The sequence below is a fragment of the Nannospalax galili genome, unplaced genomic scaffold (assembly GCF_000622305.1).
Source record: "Nannospalax galili isolate Female #2095 unplaced genomic scaffold, S.galili_v1.0 scaffold253, whole genome shotgun sequence".
Classification (NCBI taxonomy): Eukaryota; Metazoa; Chordata; class Mammalia; order Rodentia; family Spalacidae; genus Nannospalax; species Nannospalax galili.
This window is the reverse complement of record NW_008335287.1, coordinates 1,298,019-1,316,191: the sequence shown is the minus strand read 5'-3', so window position 1 is coordinate 1,316,191 and position 18,173 is coordinate 1,298,019. Positions and strand designations below refer to the sequence as shown.

The 18,173-nt window shown below is 37.4% G+C and overlaps 1 protein-coding gene across 1 annotated transcript in view; it reads right to left on the bottom strand.

Moving 5' to 3' along the window:
- The window catches only part of Map4k5 (mitogen-activated protein kinase kinase kinase kinase 5), a 138,104-nt gene that overhangs the window by 74,595 nt on the left and 45,336 nt on the right, over positions 1-18,173 (bottom strand). The window contains exons 4-5 of the mRNA XM_008829845.3: positions 3,156-3,246; positions 2,657-2,721 (exon numbers count right to left, since the gene is read on the bottom strand). Of these exons, the coding sequence (XP_008828067.1) occupies positions 2,657-2,721; positions 3,156-3,246 (156 nt within the window). The remainder of the gene's footprint in view (positions 1-2,656; positions 2,722-3,155; positions 3,247-18,173) is intronic.

Genomic DNA, 18,173 nt, shown 5'->3' with positions numbered 1-18,173 from the left:
TAAATGCTACATTAAAGGAATAGATACTCCATAAATTCAATTTAATGAAAAATGTCAGGTTTTAATATTGGAAACAGAAATTTCATGAAAATTAATGTTTCAGAATTCTTTAAGCATGAAAGAGAAAGTAATAAGACCGCCAACTACATGGTTTATATTTTCAACAGCTCTCATTTTGTAAAAACATGGATGGAGAAAAATCACAAAATATTTCCCATATAAAAGATGATAATTCTTTAAAAAATTTACTTTAAAAAAAATTATTTATTTTTATGTGTATGCCTGTATTTCCTGCGTCATGCAATGCCCACGGAGGACAGAAGAGACTGTCAGATCCCCTGGAACTGGAGTTATGGACAGTTGTTAGCTGCCATGTGGGTGCTGGGATTTGTACCCGGGTCTTCTGCAAGAACAGCCAGTGTTCTTAACTGCTGAGCCATCTCTCTAGCACCATCATAATTCTTTATAAAATCAGAAAATAATTTTTCATCAATGACACAGAAATGTTATTTAAACAACATTTCTTTAAAATCATAATGGGAAAGAGAAGAGTTATTCTAGTATGTTTCAATACATAAGGAGCACTTTTCTTCTTTATTTAAGTAGGGTCATTTATTAAAACTGTTTTTGAGACAGGATCTCATTAGCTCAGGCTGGTCTCCAACCAATCCCTTATATAGTTAAGGACCTTGACTTGATCTTCCTGCTTCTACTTCTGAAATGCTGAGATTAAAGGTATATACCACCATGTGGGCGTTTATTATAACTCTTAAGAGACAACATAATTTACAATATTTTGTTCACCTGTAATATTTATGTGGCAAATTAAAAAAAAATAGAGAGCCAGGCAGATCGCTGTAAGATTGAGGTTAGACTGATCTACAAAGCCAGTTCTAGGCCACTTGGTGTTACAGGGGGACCCTATTTAAAAAAAAAAAACAACAAACCAAAATAGAGATAGTGATTAATTAAGACTGTTTTGATATTTGTGACAAAAATTTTAAATTTATAATTAATATAACAACACATTTTTTAAATCAAAATTCAGAATTTTACTTCTAAGCCCTATTTTTCCTCCTTCGAGATAGCGACTTATGCATTTGGTAGATAATCCTTTCATTTTGCCATGCATTTACATTCATACGTATTTATAAAAATAACAATTTAAAAGCCTAATATGATCAACTACTCCATACATACATCTGAAGAGATATATTCAGATCAGCCTATATGAAGCTATTTCATTTCTTTAAGTACTGCACAGATTTCCACCTCATCTAGTGTAGTTTATTTGCTTGTTGCTCTACTGATGTTTTAAGAACTTTGTAACTTTATAAGTTACAAAACACTATTGAAACTGGAACAGCACATCTGTTCTTTCATCTATTGTGGCTACATTTGTAATCTCTGATGCAACTGCCAATGTAAAAACTTAAGCACAGAAATCTTTTTTAAAAAATATTTTATTTATTATTTTTATTTTATGTGTGGGAGTGTATTGCCTGCATGTATGTGAGTGCACCCTCCAATGGCGCGGAGGTCAGAAGAGAGCTTCGGATTCCCCTGGAACTGGAGTTAAGGACGGTTCATAGCCGCCATGTGGGTGCTGGGAATCGAACCCAGGTCCTCTGCAAGAGCAGTCAGTGTTATTAACTGCTGAGCCACCTCTCCAGCCCCTAGCACAGAAATCTTTTAAAGTACTTCATATAATTCTTAATAAATTATATAATGCATATTTGCAACATGTGCTTCACTCACCCACATCTATATTAAACAAGGAAAAGAAAAATATAAGGGTTCATATTTAGTTTTAAAAACTCTAGGAACTTGCCAACAATACAACAAACTGGAAATTGAACTGTAGAGCCAAAACTAAAACTATTCTTAAAAAGGACTATGAAGAAAAGTCAAATTCAATTAAGAAAACTGATTAATAGAACACCAAATACTTTTTCATTTCAAAATGCATACATTTTAATACAAATTATTAAAGTAACAAATGACTTTTCTGTTTAGTGATTATGTTATTAAATAATCTCTTGATATGATTTACTCTGCATTACACTCATAAAGAATTTAGACAATTCCATTTGTGGATATAGTTCTACTTTCTAGAAATTACATCTAAAATGTAAAATTAATTATTTTTTTATCTTTTTGAGAGAGGGTCTCCCTGTAACCCTAGTTGGCCTGGAACTCATTTTGTAAGACGAGGCTAGCCTTGAACGCACACTGGTGCCCCTGCCTTTGCCTCCTGAGTGCTGGGATCAAAGGCATGCACCACCATGCCCCACCTCTTATTTATTTTTAAGATAGGGTTTCAATACTCAGCCCAGGTTAGCCTTGTAGCCTTCTGACTGTGCCTCCCGAGCATTTAGGTTAACAAGAATGCACCATCATGCTCAGCTAAAAAGTAAAATTTATTCTGTAAAAATACTTATGGATTTTTACATTTCAGAATTGGGCAAAATCAACTACAAGAACTACAATAAAAATTCTTAGTTTTAAATGCAATACTCTGGGGACAGAAGAATGTAAAAAAAAAAAGAGAGAGAGAGTAAATCTACCTATTAATTTCCCTGGTTAACTGGAAATATCAAGCAACAATCATTAAAGTCAAAGTAGGCTTTAAAATGCAAAATCATTTTAACAGTACCATGATAAATATCTTGAAGTGATCCACCACCACAGTATTCCATACAAATCCATAGTTTTTCCCTACTAATATGAAAAAGAAAGAAAACTGTATCAGTAGGTAATTCTGTTACTGAAATAAGTACTCTAAGCTCTAAGACTTACTCTTAGCACACCAAGATGTTGGATGCTCTGTAGAGAGGGCAACAGGAAATTGCCAGAGCAATCCGTCTTAAGCATACACAAGAGCACATCGGTTTCAGTTTTGTTCCCATTTTAAATGGTTTAGAACATGATCACACACTTGCATATCATCATTCATCCTTTAAGGTTACCAGAAAAGGATGCCATATAGATGGAAGTGCTATTATTAATGAAGCAGGAAAGAGGACAAGCACATGAAGTTTAGAACTTTGGACAACGCTATTTTAAAAGGCACATATACAATGTCACACAAAAGGAAGAATAGGAAAAAGAATATGAAATACAGATCGAAACTTTAAAAAAAATTTTTTTTTTACCTGAGATAGCTCCCAAAGTAGGCTACGATGTTGCAATGTTTACATTCTTTAACCATAAATATTTCTTGTTGGATCAAAGAAAAATCATCACCTGAAAACCAAAATAAGTTGACCATCATGTAATTTAAAATATATATGAAAAGGAAAGTTCCATGGACTGCTGAGAAAACTGTATTTTGCAGCTGTTCTATGGAACATTCTGCGGTTATCTACTCCCATTTGATCTATGATATAGTTTAGGTACACTGAAGTTTCCCACACACACCTAGGGATGCCAAGGGATTCATGCATGCTAGGTTAGTGCTCCAATCACACTGAGCTATAATCCCCATCTCTTAACGTTTTTTGGGTGAGTGATCTATATATTAATGAAAGTGGGGTAGTGTAGTCACCCACTATATTTTTCAGTGCAAGTGTATGTGTGTGCGTGTGCGCACGCAAAGGTCAGAGGTCAATGTCCTGTGTATTCTTCTATCACTTACCACCTTATTTTTTGAGGCAGAATTTTTCATTGAACCTTAAACTTGCTGTAGGCAGGACTAGCCTGTCAGTGGGCCCCAGAGATACTCCTGTGTCCATCTCCCAGTGCTTGGGGTTATGGGCTTGCCACCACAACTGGCATATTTAATGTGAGTGCTGGGGATCCAAACTCAAGTCTCATGCTTGCACAGGAAATAATTCACTCACTGAGTCATCTCCCCAGCCCAAAGTCACTTACTACTATTATATTTAGGCCTCTATGCCCTTTTATGTTCAATAGTGCTTGTTTTTATGAAATTGGGTCCACTAACATTCAACACATATCTCTTTATAATCATTATATCTTCTATTTGTTAATATACAATGACCTTTATCTTTTTTTTCTTCTAATTTTAGGTTGAAGTTGGCTTTGTCAGAGAATAGCTACTCTTACTTGCTTTTGGAATCCATTTGGTAGGAAAATTAATTTCTATACTTTCAGTTCATGTATGTCATTTCCAGTGAGGAGGTAAGTTACTCATGGACAGTCATCAACTGGTTTTTCATCTTTTTAATTCACCCAGCCAGTCTGTATCTTTATTTTCATTTCTAAAAATTAGTACAAACAATGGGTTTCCTTATGACATTTTCACATGTCTATCATTGTACTTCAGTCACAGTCACCTTCATACACCACTTCTTGTTCTTTCCACCAACTTTGCACTGGTCTCTTCTCTTCCAAAATAGTACTCCCTTTGCTTCATGTCACTCATATATAGATAGATGAGTGATATAACACCCATTTATGACTATCAAAGAATATATGTCACTCATATATATGTATAGATACAATAAAAATGTTAACAAAGATATAGGTATTATGACATAGTGGTAGGAGCACTAACTTAGCATTCATGGATCCCAAGGCACTGGAAAAAAATACACATACACACACACACAGTTGCTAAACCTAGATTTCACACATGACAAAATTCATGTGATATGTGTCTTTCTGGGTCTGTCTTATTTTGCTTACTGTGATTCAGTAATTATTTTTACTATATTTATATGTGTGTGCACGTGTGCCTATACATACATGTGGAGGTGAGAGGATAACTGTGGAGTCAGTTTTCTCCTTCCAACATGTTGGTCCCAAGGACTGAACTCAGGCTATCAGGATTGATGGCATATGTGCTGAACCATCTTGCTGGTCCTGATTTACTGTTTAACTGTTGAGGTCTTAGTTCAAATTTCTTCCTCATTACTGATATATAAGAAAGCTAGTGGGTCTGTATGTTGAATTTGTAGGATGCAAAGGGACTTTGGTAACATGTATGAATGGGTTTTGAGAGTTAATATTCAAGAAGTTTCATCATATTCAGGCAATGTTAAAGAAGAGACTAGTTAGTTGAAAACCACGGAATTCCTTATTCTCAGTTTTGACCATTTATTTCTCATTTCCATCTGAACAGCTTGTGAGCCCTTTGAATTTAATATTCTCTAAGGTATCAACATCCCTTAAAAGCCAGTTTATCTCCCTGACTTTCCTGTTTATGTTAATGACACTTTAAAGGACTAACAGTGCCAGCCTATCTCTAAGCTCTCCTAAGACAATCTCCCTCCCCCTCCCTTCAGCAGGAACTATTGTTTGTGTCATGTTATCTAGTCACTGAGGGAGCCTGGGTGGACAACTGACTGGAACAGGACTAATCTAAAGCCTGGTATTAAATAACCATTTTTGGTCTTTTGAAATTTGAACCATGGAGAACAAGTCTGTTGTCAGTTACTAGCAGAGTCTTAAAACAGAATATAGAATAAAAGGCTTAATGTGGCTAAGGTTCTTTGAGATGTACTCTGAAAACTTTGCTGCTGAATAAACCTTTATACAGGAATGGAGATAAGTGTTTGGGTATGTTTTCCCTCCACTCTGATAAGGGCAGCTGCTGGCTGCACCAAAGCCTAACAGAGAAAGCTGGGAACTACTAAGGTCAAAGGGATGCAGGAGTGTATGTTAGTTCAGGGGTTAGAGAACTTTGTCTAAAACTCCTAGGAAATGAGCAACACACTTCAGCCAAAAGGGAGTCCATCAGGTGTCAAAAGGGATGGTAGCTCTGCATCACTGATAGCTAAATTACTAAAATCTCCTAAGACTGACTTGAATCTTCTAATAAGTTAATATATTTTAATACTTCCATAAGCTATATATCACTGAGAGAAGATTTTCCACTATTATTTCAAATTTTGACTTTTTCTTATTTTATTTAATATTTGTTTTTACGTGTATGAGTATATTGTCTACATGTATGTAAATGCATCCATGTCATGCAATGCCTGTGGAGGTCAGAAGGGGGAGCCATCTCTCCAGCCTAATTTTAACTGGTTTATGTTTTTAGAATCTACTGAATGTACTTTGTTGCTCATAAGTTAAAATTATTTTTAAATGATTAATTTTATGTGTGTGTGTGTATGCCTGAGTTGTACACATGTGTAGATAGTTGTGAGTGCCACGTGGGTGCTGGGAATTGAACTTGGGTTCTCTGGAAGAACAGCAGCAAGTGCTCTTAACCATGGAACCGTCTCTCCAGCCCCCTGTTAAAATGATTAACACAGAAAGCTACTAAAAATATGGCCATCTTAAACAAGTATCAATAATGGAAGCTATCACCTTTTAATAATAAAAAAACTTTTTGTGTTTCGTTTATATTATTGCATTGACATTAATAAAACTATTTTAACAATATTTGCCAACATAGAAAAATAGTAAGAATGAAATAAAAATTACTCATAAACCCATTAAATAGAGACACAGTCACCATTAGTATTTTATGTTTTTCCTATTTTTATAAATATTATGAGGTTCCTCCTACCATATACATGAACTGGAGTCACATTCCGCAGTTTAACAGACTATTTTCACTTAATAAAGTAAGCATTGTTCACGTCATTAAAAATCATTTAAAAGACACCCATATTGGAAGGTAACAAGTAAAAATATGATCATAGATGACCTGATCACATATGTAGAAGTCCTAAAGATGTCAGAACTGATAATGTCAGTGCAACTGCCACATAGAAAACCAGAGTTTCTATGTTCTAACAAGAAACAATCAGAAAAAGAAACAAGGAAAACAATTTTATTTACAACATTAAAAAAAAAAACAACTTAGGAATAAAATTAACCTTGGAGGTAAGTTATGTACACGGAGAACTACAAAACACTGCAAGACACTAATAGAGACTGCACATGGACACAGATTGGAAGACTTAATATTGTCAAGACAGCAATATGATCTAAAATATACAGATTTAACATAATCCCCATAAAAATCCCAACAGAATTCTTTCTTTAAAAAAATATTTTATTGGCCGGGCATGATGGCACACGCCTTTAATCCCAGCACTCGGGAGGCAAAGGCAGGCAGATCTCTGAGAGTTCCAGGCCAGCCTGGTCTACATAATGAGTTCCAGGACAGCTGGGGCTACAGGGAGACGCTGTCTCAAAAAGACCAAAAAAAAAAATTTATTTATGATTTTTATTTTGTATGTATGCATGTATTGCCTACATGTAGGTAAGTTGCACCCGTGTTGTACAATGCCCGGGGAGGACAGAAGAGGCTATTGGATCCCCTGAAACTGAAGTTATGGACAGTTGTTAGCTGCCATGTGGGTGTTGGGATTCAAACCTGGGTCTTCTGCAAGAATGGTCAGTGTTCTTAACCACTGAGCCATCCTTCCAGCCCCCAGAATTCTTTTCAGAAGCAGAAAAGAATACTCCTGAAATTTCAAAGGACGCTCAACAACCAAAACAATCTTTAAAAGGAGCAAAGTTGGAAGCCTCAGACTTTCTGACTTCACACTGTACTAAAAGCTATCATAATCAAAGCATAAAGACATACACACAGACAAATGGAATAGAAGCCAGAAATAAGCTCTGGAAATAAGCTCTCACATATACCATCAAATGAGAATGTGCTGGATATTCACACGAAAAAGAATAATGATGGAACCTTACCTTAAAACAACCAAAAGTGCCTCAAAATGAACTAAAGGCCCGAAGAAACTGAAAACACCCAGAAGAAATCCTAGTAAGAGATTTATGACATTGGACTTAGCGGTTTGCTGGGCATGACACCAAAAGCACAGGGAATGGAATAAAAAACAAGAATACATCAAACATAAAACATCCATGTTTATCAAAGGATCAACAGACTAAAAGCAGCATGTGGAATGGAAAAATAATTCTTGAAAACAATGTATCTGGTATGAATATACACAGAACTATAATTCAACAACTACAAATCAAATATCATCATTAAACAATAGGCAAAGGACTTGAACATTTATCCAAAGATGTCAGTTATTAATAATCACATGAAAAGATGATCAATACCAGTAATCAGAGAAATGCAATTCAAAACCACAATGAGATATCACCTTCTGGTCATTCTATGGCCTATTTTTTTTTTTTTTTACACCCACTTCTCAAATGGCACCTTTCCATAGCCTCCATCCCCCCACTGGAGCCCTTATACTCTGATATCCCTGCTACTGTCTGCTGTGTTATCAGCACCCCCAGCCAATCCCCACTACTTGCCTTTCTGGTGAATCTAAGAGGTCTTTGTTTTAGGAGGGTCAGCTGTTCCTCATCTAGCAGTAATCAGTTGTCAATATTCCTCTGGATAAGATTGGGGTCTGCTGTTCAATTTCCCAGTTCTATGCTGGGTTACTATCTGGGAATCCCTTTGGCCACCCTGGCCAACAACTCAAAAGAAGGTATCGCCTGTCTGGCATTGTTGCTTGTTATGTAGCCTTTAGCTATACATATGGACTCTTACTTTTTAAAAAGGAATTAATTGAGAATTGGCAGAGATGTAGAAAAGTTGGAACTCTGTGCTCTAAGTTGACATTATAAAAGGATGAAGTTACTAGAAAAAACGGTGTTAGCTCCTTAAAATTTAAAAACTAAATAGATTTACTATGTGCTCTAGTAGTCCTAGATATTTATCTAATAACCAACTTTTAGGTATATGTCCAAGAATATATTGGAGTCTCAAAGAGATTTATGCTATTCAAATAGCAAAAAGGGAGAAGCAACCCAAATATCCATGGAGAGATGAATAGAAAGACATGATGTCGGGCTGGAGAGATGGCTCAGCGGTTAAGAGCACTGACTGCTCTTGCAGAGAACCCGGGTTTAAATCCCAGCAACCACATGGCAGCTAACAACAGTCTGTAACTCCAGTTCCAAGAGATCCGGTACCTTCTTCTGACCTCCTCAGTCATTGCATGACACGGGTGCACTTACACACATGCAGGCAATACACTTATATACATAAAAAAAAAAAAACCATGATGTGGTATATACACACAATAAAAACTGTGCAGCCTTAAAAAGGAAATTTTGGGCTAGGAAGATAGCTCAGTTGGTAGTGTTTGCAGAGCAAGCATGAAGACCTATATTCAATCCCAACTATCCGTGTAAAAAGCCAGTGTGGAACTGTAGGCTTATAACCCCAGTGCTAGGGAGGGGGACAGATCCCCCTAGAGGGATCTCTGAGGCTGGCTGGCCAACCAGGTTAGCCAAACCAGTGAACCCCCAGGTCCCAGTGAGAGACCATGTGTCAAAAAACAGGGCAGACAGATCCTGAGGAACACCACCCAAGGTTGATCACTGGCCTCAGGCAAGTGTGCATACATGGATGCTTTCCTGCACACATGTGCACCCGCATACATCAGTACACACATATGCTTGTACATACATAGAAATATTAAAGAATTTAGAAACAAATTAAATGATTCAGGCTTAGATATTTAAAAAGGGAAAAGAAATCTTGCCATACACTACAACATGCATGATCCCTGAGAACATTATGGTAAGTGGAAGAATTGAGTAGCATAAACACTGCATGATTCTGCTTATGTGAAGTATCTAAATATAGAAACTCACAGGTGAAAACAAAAGTTAGTTACTACAAGCTGTGGGGAGCAGCAAAGAAGTCAATGGATGTACAGGGTTAGTTTTGCAAGATATAAATATTCTAAAGTTCTGTTTCAGAGCACGATAGATATACTTCATATAACTGAACCATACACTTAAAAGGGTTAAGGTAGTAAAACTTTTTGCACTTTTTTAATATCATGGAAAATTATGTGAATATAACCTAATATAAATGTTTTGCTACAGCTGGATGTTCAAAAAACCCCTCTTTTAAAACATCTATTAAAAAATAAATGCCAAGCCAGCCATGCTGGTGCATGCCTTTACTCCCAGCACGTGGGAAGCAGACACAGGCAGATCTTGAGTTTGAGGCCAGCCTGGTCTACATAGCCAGTTCCAGGCCAGCTGGGGCTACAGGGAGACCCTGTCTCAAAAAGACAAAATAAATAAATACTAAATGAATGCCAATAACCTACAATTCTATTACTTTCAACAAAACTAAAATTCAGATGTTTCTGTTGTTCTTTTTGAGATAGAATTTCCCTGTAACCACAGCTGGCCTGGAACTCATTATGTAGACCAGGCTGGCCTGGAACTCATAGAGATCCACCTGCCTCTGCCTCCCAAGTTCTGGGATTAGAGGTATATGCCACCATGCCTGGCATAAAATTCAGATCTTTTAATTAATACTTATAATATCAATCTATAGCAAATGTTTTCTGAATAAGTACATTACTGGAGTTTATAAAATAAACCAGTCAAAGACAGACATCAAAGGGAAAACTAATTTTGGATGTAGCTCATTGTGCAAATAGTAATTGATTTCAGAAGCCCAATCAATTCAATGCCAAATTTTCCATTTGCTATGTGCCACACAGTGACAAAAAAGTGACCCAAAGGTGATGATCTTGTAGATTTTGGTGATTCAAATGGTAATCATGAAGCATGACTTCTTTCAATCAAGTAAATGAGTAAAAATATTAATTGATAAAACACCTTTAAAAAGCTTTTTATAGCACTGGGGCTTTGAAAGTAGGGCCTCTTGCATGCTAGGTAAATGCTCTATTACTGAGCTATATCTTCAGCCTTCTAAAAAAGTATTTTAAGACAGGGTTCTACTAAGTTGAATAAGCTGGCTTTGAACTTACTCAACAGCCCAGTAGGCCTTAAACTTACCTCTTGCCTTAGTTTCCTTCACTTAGAAAACTTGAGTTTTAAATATACTAAATCTAGAATCTGACACTGAACACCAATTTAGAATCTGACATTGAAGGTCATCAATTGTATTATAAAGTCACAAAAAAAAATCTTCAATTCAATATTATCCTGGGTTCAAAACCAAACTGGAAAACAATACCTTAGTATTACAAGTGATTTTTACTGATACTTTAATTGGCACAAAATTTCTACTTATCCTTTCCTAGTTTACTGTATTAATTAAAATCAATAAACAATACTTGTTTGTGTATGTGGCATGCATGTGGTGTATGCACATGTATGTGTGTGAGTACTCCCCATAGGGGGCGGAGATCAGAGAAAGATGTTGAGTGTTCTATTCTACAGATATCATTATTTGCCTTGTTTCTTTGAAGCAGGGTGTCACTAAACCTGGAACAAGGCTGGTGGTTAGCAAGCCCTAAGGAACCTCCTTCTTGTCTTCATTCTCTACGGAGTTGTAGTTACAGCTATGGCATGGTGACTTTACAAAAAAGTAAGTGCTAGAAATTTACCATAAAATTTATTTTTAAAGGACTTACTTTATTTTTATGTGCGTGTGCGAGTGCGTGCATGTGTGTGTGTGTGTATGCACACGCGTGCAGGTGCCCATGTAGGCCAGAAGCAGTAGTCTGATTCCCTTGGAGATGGAATTACAGTAAGTTCTGAGAAGCCCAATGTGGGTGCTAGAAGCCAGTCTTCCAGAAGAGCAGCACGTACTCTTAATGACTGAGCCATCTCTCTAGCCACCTAGGATATTGGAAATTTGAATTCAGGTCTTCATGCTTCAATAGCAAGTGCCCTTACCCTCTAACATAGAATTTCTGTTGTGCATTTATACCCTCAAATTAACATTTTTCCAGCAATTCAGATCTGTGCCCAAACCATGAAGATAGGGTTTCAAATATTTTACGTTTCAGAGTTTTAAAAATTGAAACTATAGGCTCACTCTACATACTGGTCTTCTCTTCAAGAGGACTGAAATTCAGTTTCCAGTTTGTACATGTGGTGGCTCACAACTGCCTGTAACTTCAGCTCCAAAGATCTAATGTTCTCATCTATGGGTGCCTCCAACACACATAAATACACAAAGCACACACATACACCCATAATAAAACAAAACAAAACTGCAGGGCTGGAGAGACGGCTTAGTAGGCAAGAGCACTTACTGGGCAAGCGTAAGGAGTTGAAATTCTCAAAATGAATGTGAAAAAGCAGGTGTGGGCACACACACGCCTCTAACTTCAGTGTGGGAAGTAGGGGAAGGGGAGACAGAGACAGGAGGATGGCTGGAACTTGCTGCCAGCTTGGCTCCAGGTCCAGTAAGAGATCCTCTCTTAAAGGAATAAGGCAGAGTGTGATAGAGTAGGGCACCAGCATCCTCCTCTGACCTCCATGTGCATGCATACACACACACACACACACACAATTCAAAAGAAAAAAAGAAACTGTTAAATTCTTTTTCCTTAAAGGCTGTTAAATTTTAGAGACTATAAAGCAAGAAGACACCATATAACTAGACTAGGACTCTTGTTTGGCCAACACAAAGTAATGTGCACAGCTGGCTCTCTTTACGCACCTCTCGCCCTTTTCTCACCTACTTCTCTTCTCATACTTCCAGGAAACAGGATTTCCTGCATTAAAAAAAACTTTTAACATTGATTCAAAGACATTTACCACATTCCTACTTACTTTAAAAACTCTCTAAACTAAGAACATACATTCAACTTGTTATTTAAAAATAACGGACTATTTCATGAGTATTTTCAACTTAGCATTTAAAAAAATAAGCAAATGAACAAAAATTATACTGCACCCAGGGCAGTGACTTTCTTCAAGTCCACCTTTATCAGAAAGATTCACAGTACTTAACAAATCACAAACTACTAAAAAAATATTCTGTAGAGCCAGGTATAGTAGCACACCTTTATAATTCCAGCACTTGGGAGGTGGAGGTGGGAGGCCTTAGCTACATAGCAAGGTCAATGCCAGCCTGGGCTACATAAGACCTTGTCTTCAAAAATAAAATAAAACAAAACCAATACTAAGCAACAACCACAAAAATACCACACAGTTTCACCATAAAAGAGGGCTAATGAGATGAGAGAGAGGAAAAGAGATCTAGCCATTGGATTTTATATAGAAATTTACAGCTCTATGTAAAAATAAAAATATATTAAAATTCTTTACAAAATTGATGAGAAAAATGAGCATCAATAAAACCAGACAGGAGGTTAAAATTCAGACAGAAGACAGGAAAACATTGTGACACACACCATCATCCTATCTGCCTAATTTTCTAGGGCATTCCTAAAGCCCAACCAAAGAACTGAAAAACTGCAGCTAAATCTCACAACAGTATTACTGATATTTTTAGTGCTGATCATGGGCAAGTGAGATCCTATCTAATACCACCATTTGTAGGGTGGTGATTATACTGGTTAAACACAGTATCTACCATAAGAATGAGGTAGCAATTGTTAAACCATTCCTGAAAATAATCATTTGCTTGTGTATAAAAAAGGCAACAAGAACACAGGGACACAGGAAAAATGGCTGCTTCATTTTCTTTTGAAAAATCATTTTTGTGGCTAATCAAATAAACAATTCTCTGTGCTTATCTTTCTTTTTCATGTTTACCAGAACAGCTTATTATCAACGTAACCACCTTGAGATTGACATATACAATGTGCCCATCCTCCATCACATGGTCACTGTGTGCATGTACAGTTAGTCACATGGGAAGGGCCAGTGCAGCCAAAACTACATAGAAAGATGTTTCCGGCTTTATTTTTTGTCATGGATTTAGGTTTACAATTTTTTTATGGCAACATCATTCATTCATTCTCTCTCTCTCTCTTTCTCTCTCTCTCTCTCTCTCTCTCTCTCTCTCTCTCTCTCAATAACCACATTAGAAGAGGCATTTCATTACAGCTTTAACATATTCAACAACAATTTCCAGAGCAAGGATACATCTCTTTCAAAAGTGGCTGTAAATTTTTAGGTTCATAGTTGAATTAATACAGTTATACAATATTAAACTCAGTATAAACCCTGTGAGAATAGAATTGAATGAGTTTTTAACCTTTAAAAAAGATCTCCATTTCATTTTAAAATATGCTGTTTCTACAGAAAGAATCATTTTTTAGTACTACTAATGCTTAGATGTTTGCACATGTGTCTCTAATCTCTACATATCTGATTATTACTAGTCACAGTTGGTTACACTTGGATCCTTAGCACCTGAGTATGGATATGAAGTCATCAGGTAGATTTCAATGGTAATGTTTATCACTTCCACTAATTAACATGAAGTTAAATTTTTATGCTTCCTCCTCAAATATAAGTCATTTTTTTCTGTTGTTGATTTTTCTGTGTGTACATCATACAGAACATCCCAAACAATCTTATTCTTCTATAGACCCACTTCCCAAATGGCACACTCCTATAGCCTCCCCCCACCCCCACTGCAGCCCATATTCTCTGTCATCCCTGTTACTGTCCACTGTGTTGTCGGCGCCCCCAGCCATTCCCCAGTGTTTGTCCATCCGCTGAATCTAGTCAGCCTACCTAGAGAGCCTTGTTTTAGGAAGATCAGCTGTTCCGCATTTAGCAGCAATCAGTTGTCAATATTCCTTTAGATAAGACTGAGGTCTGCTGTTCATTTTCCCAGCTCCTTGCTCTCCTAGGTCGACTAAGTTCCAGGGGACTATGAGCATCTCAAAATGTCCTGTAATTGTGGTGAGTCACCTGTCCTCTTGAACAAGGGTGCCTTGGAGACCCTACCAGATGGACTTGAACCAGTGTCCAGTCTACAAAGAGGACAGTCAACACAGAGGAAACATTTCCTCCATGCTTCCAAGCGAAGCCATTCATGGTCAAGCAGGACCTTTGACTTATCTTCGTATAGATGGAACTGATAAAAGAAAGGAGCCAAGGGCTCCTCCCAAGCCCATGTGACCCCTGAGGAAGAGATCCTCAAACAACCTTAAGAGTAAAAATAAATTGGTTTATCTGGGCCAACTGTAGGATCTTAAACACCCAAAAGGAAAGTATAACCAAAGATTAAAAGAGCCAATATAATTTTTAAGAGCCCATATGTATAGCTAAAGGCTATATAACATGAAACAATGCCAGACAGGAGATACCTTCCTTTGAGTTGTCGGCCAGGGTGGCCCAAAAGACTCCCAGACAGTAACCCAGCACAGAATTGTGAAAATGAACGGCAGACTTTGTGTTTATCTTTAGTCCTAAGGCTTACTTCAGTATTTTATGAACATTAGGTAGAGCCCTCAAAGCAACCAGCTTCAGTAAAGTTTTAATTTTATTATAAAATTAAATTGCCAAAGGTAAGTTAGTAAATCTGTAACAAAATTTCATATTGTAAATTCTATAAACCCTATTTTTAACTGTGAAAGGAAAAGTACTATTAAGTCTACAGCTAGCATTTCATTTACTTAAAAGAAAACCCTCTTGTTTATGGTCTACCAGACATAGGCTCTCTCTAGTCACATTGGGAAGTAATTATCTTTTCATGTCTAAATACAACTCTAAATCAGTTCATCTGTTAAATCAATACAAGAAAGCACTTTTGTATTGCCAATGCCAATTGCATCAGAGAAATCTTTTTTAAGTTGCTAAATACAGTAAATAATTCACTTTTGAAATAAAGCTGTCTACAGAATTTTAAAAAATATATCTGAACTAAATATTGGGAAAATTCACTAGCATATGGTATGTTTGACCTGACATTCCTAAAGTCTGCTACAAAAACATGGGAATCATCTGCTGCCCTGGGCCTGCAGGACCTGCAGGCCTCTCTCCTACCTGCTGGCTTCTCTATCCTGGGTAAGTAGATTGGGCCCTCCTCGCGCCTTGACTCCCCCAGCCTCACTCACCCTCCCATCTCCCCCACCAGTCTCTTCTCCTAGCCTGGGTCCTGTCCCATTCCTTGTCTTGGCGCCACAGACACCTGGGGAACCACCACTGCTTCTTCCTGATCCTGTGCATCCTAAGGTACACAGTTCTTTCTAGGGTCCCCAGGGGCACTCTGGGCCTGGCCCCACCCTCACCTCCCTCTGCCTCCCTGGGTCTCCACAACCTGTCAGCCTCTTTCCTGGACGCAGGGGCTGACCTTTCCTCTTCCTGGTCCTTTGCATCCAGACCAACACAGCTCCTCAGTGCAGTCCCCAGGGGCTCTTGGAGCCACCTCCCGCCCCCATCTTCCTTTGAATCTCTGGGTGGCATGGCCACCAGCTGCCCTAGACCAGCATCTTTCCTGAGACCCATTCCCAGGGCAGTCCAACCTCCAAATTCCTGAGGCCAAAATCGATCCTGGAGGGATCCAGACCTTAGGAGAAAGCCTGAGAGAATCTGATCTTCATCTGACTTGGGCCTCTGTGTGAACTCCTGAAGACAAAAAATCTGGCCACTCCAATATAAAATCAAAAGAGAGAACTGGAAGCTTAGAGGAACCAGAGCCCTTCATGCCCAAAAAGTAAAGCACACAGACACATAAAGTTTACAAAAAGCAGCAGACCTAAACTTTAAGGCCTGAGTCTCACACAAGAATCAGAAACTTCAAAAGAAATTCACATGTCAAAATCACAGAGGAAAAATAATAACATGAAAAACCAAGATAACATAACCGCACCAAATGCCAATAGTCCTCTAGAGGAATACAGTGAGAAAACCCTAGAGATAATGCAGGACATGGAACTCGAACAATTAAAACATAATAAAAGAATTCAGTGAATTTAAAGAACACACAAAGAAATCAAAGAACTGAAGGAAGATAGGGATAAACTTTTGAATGAATTCAGAAGAGTTAGAAATATTGAAGAATACTCAGGCTGAAATGAAGAAGGAAGTGAAACATTCAGTAAGCCAATTAGAAATGACAGGAGAAAGCCTCACCAATAGGATGAATGAAATGGAAAACAGAGTATCAAGGCTGGAACATAAGGTGGATGAACTAGACAACTCAAGCAAAGATTATGAAAAATTTAAGAAATCATAAGAATCCCAAGATAATGGCATGGACCAGATCTTCAACAGAATCATGGAAGAAAATTTCCCAAAATTAAAGAAAGACATGCCCATACAAATACAAGAAGCATATAGAACATCAAACAGACAAGACCAGAAAAGAAACGCTCCACAGCACAGCACAGGAAAAACACTAAATGTACAAAACAAAGAGACAATCCTAAAAGCAACAAAAGAGAAACAACAAGTCACATATAAAGGAAAACCCGTTAGGATTACAGCTGACTTTTCAGTGCAAACTATGAAAGCCAGAAGAGCCTGGACCAAAGTATTTCCAGTTTTAAATGACCACAGATGCCAACCCAGACTACTATACCCAGCCAAAATGTCTATTATAGTCGAAGGGGGTAAGAAAAGTCTTCCATGACATAAATAGGCTGAAGGAATTCATGTCCACAAAACCAGCCTTTCAGCGAGTTCTGGAAGCAATACAAAGAGCTGAAGAAAGGAATGACTACACCCAAGGGGTTATGGAAAGAAATTCAATGAAGGTATAACTGTGGAAAAGTACACCTATATCAAGAATGTAAACAAAAATATAAATGACAGGATTCAATACACATCCTTCATTAATAACTTTAAATATTAACAGACAGAACTCCCCAGTCAAAAGACACAGACTAAGTAAATGGGTTAAGAAACAAAACCCATCACTTTCAAGGACAGACACTATGTTAAAGTGAAAGGATGGAAAAAAATATACCAAGCAAATGGTACTAAGAAAAAAGCAGGAGTAGCAGTTCTAATATCTGACAAAATAGACTTTAAACAAAATCTAATCAGAAGATATAAAGAGGGCAATTTCATTCTGATCAAAGGAACAATAAATCAAAAAGATATTACAATCATGAACATATATTCACCAAACACTGGTGCACCCAACTTCATAAAAGCAATACTACAGGACTTTAAGACCCAGATTAATCCCAACTCATTAATAGTAGGGACTTCAATACCCCACTGTCTCCATTAGATAGGTCAATAGGGCAGAGAGTTAACAGAGACATCTTAATTAAACAATACCATATATCAAAAGGACTTAACAGCAATCTACGGAGTATTCCACCCAAGCACCAAAGGACATACTTTCTACACAGCACCCCATGGAACCTTCTCCAAAATCAACCATATACTGGGTCACAAAACAAACCTCAACAAATACAAAAAGATTGAAATAATTCTATGCATTCTATCAGACCACAATGCAATAAAGCTTACAATCAACACCAGAAGAAGCCCTAATCACCACATGAACACAAGGAGATTAGGCAACACACTCCTGAGCGATGAATGGGTCAAAAAAGAAATTAAGAAAGAAAAGTATTCCTGGAACTAAATGAAAAGGACAATACAACACA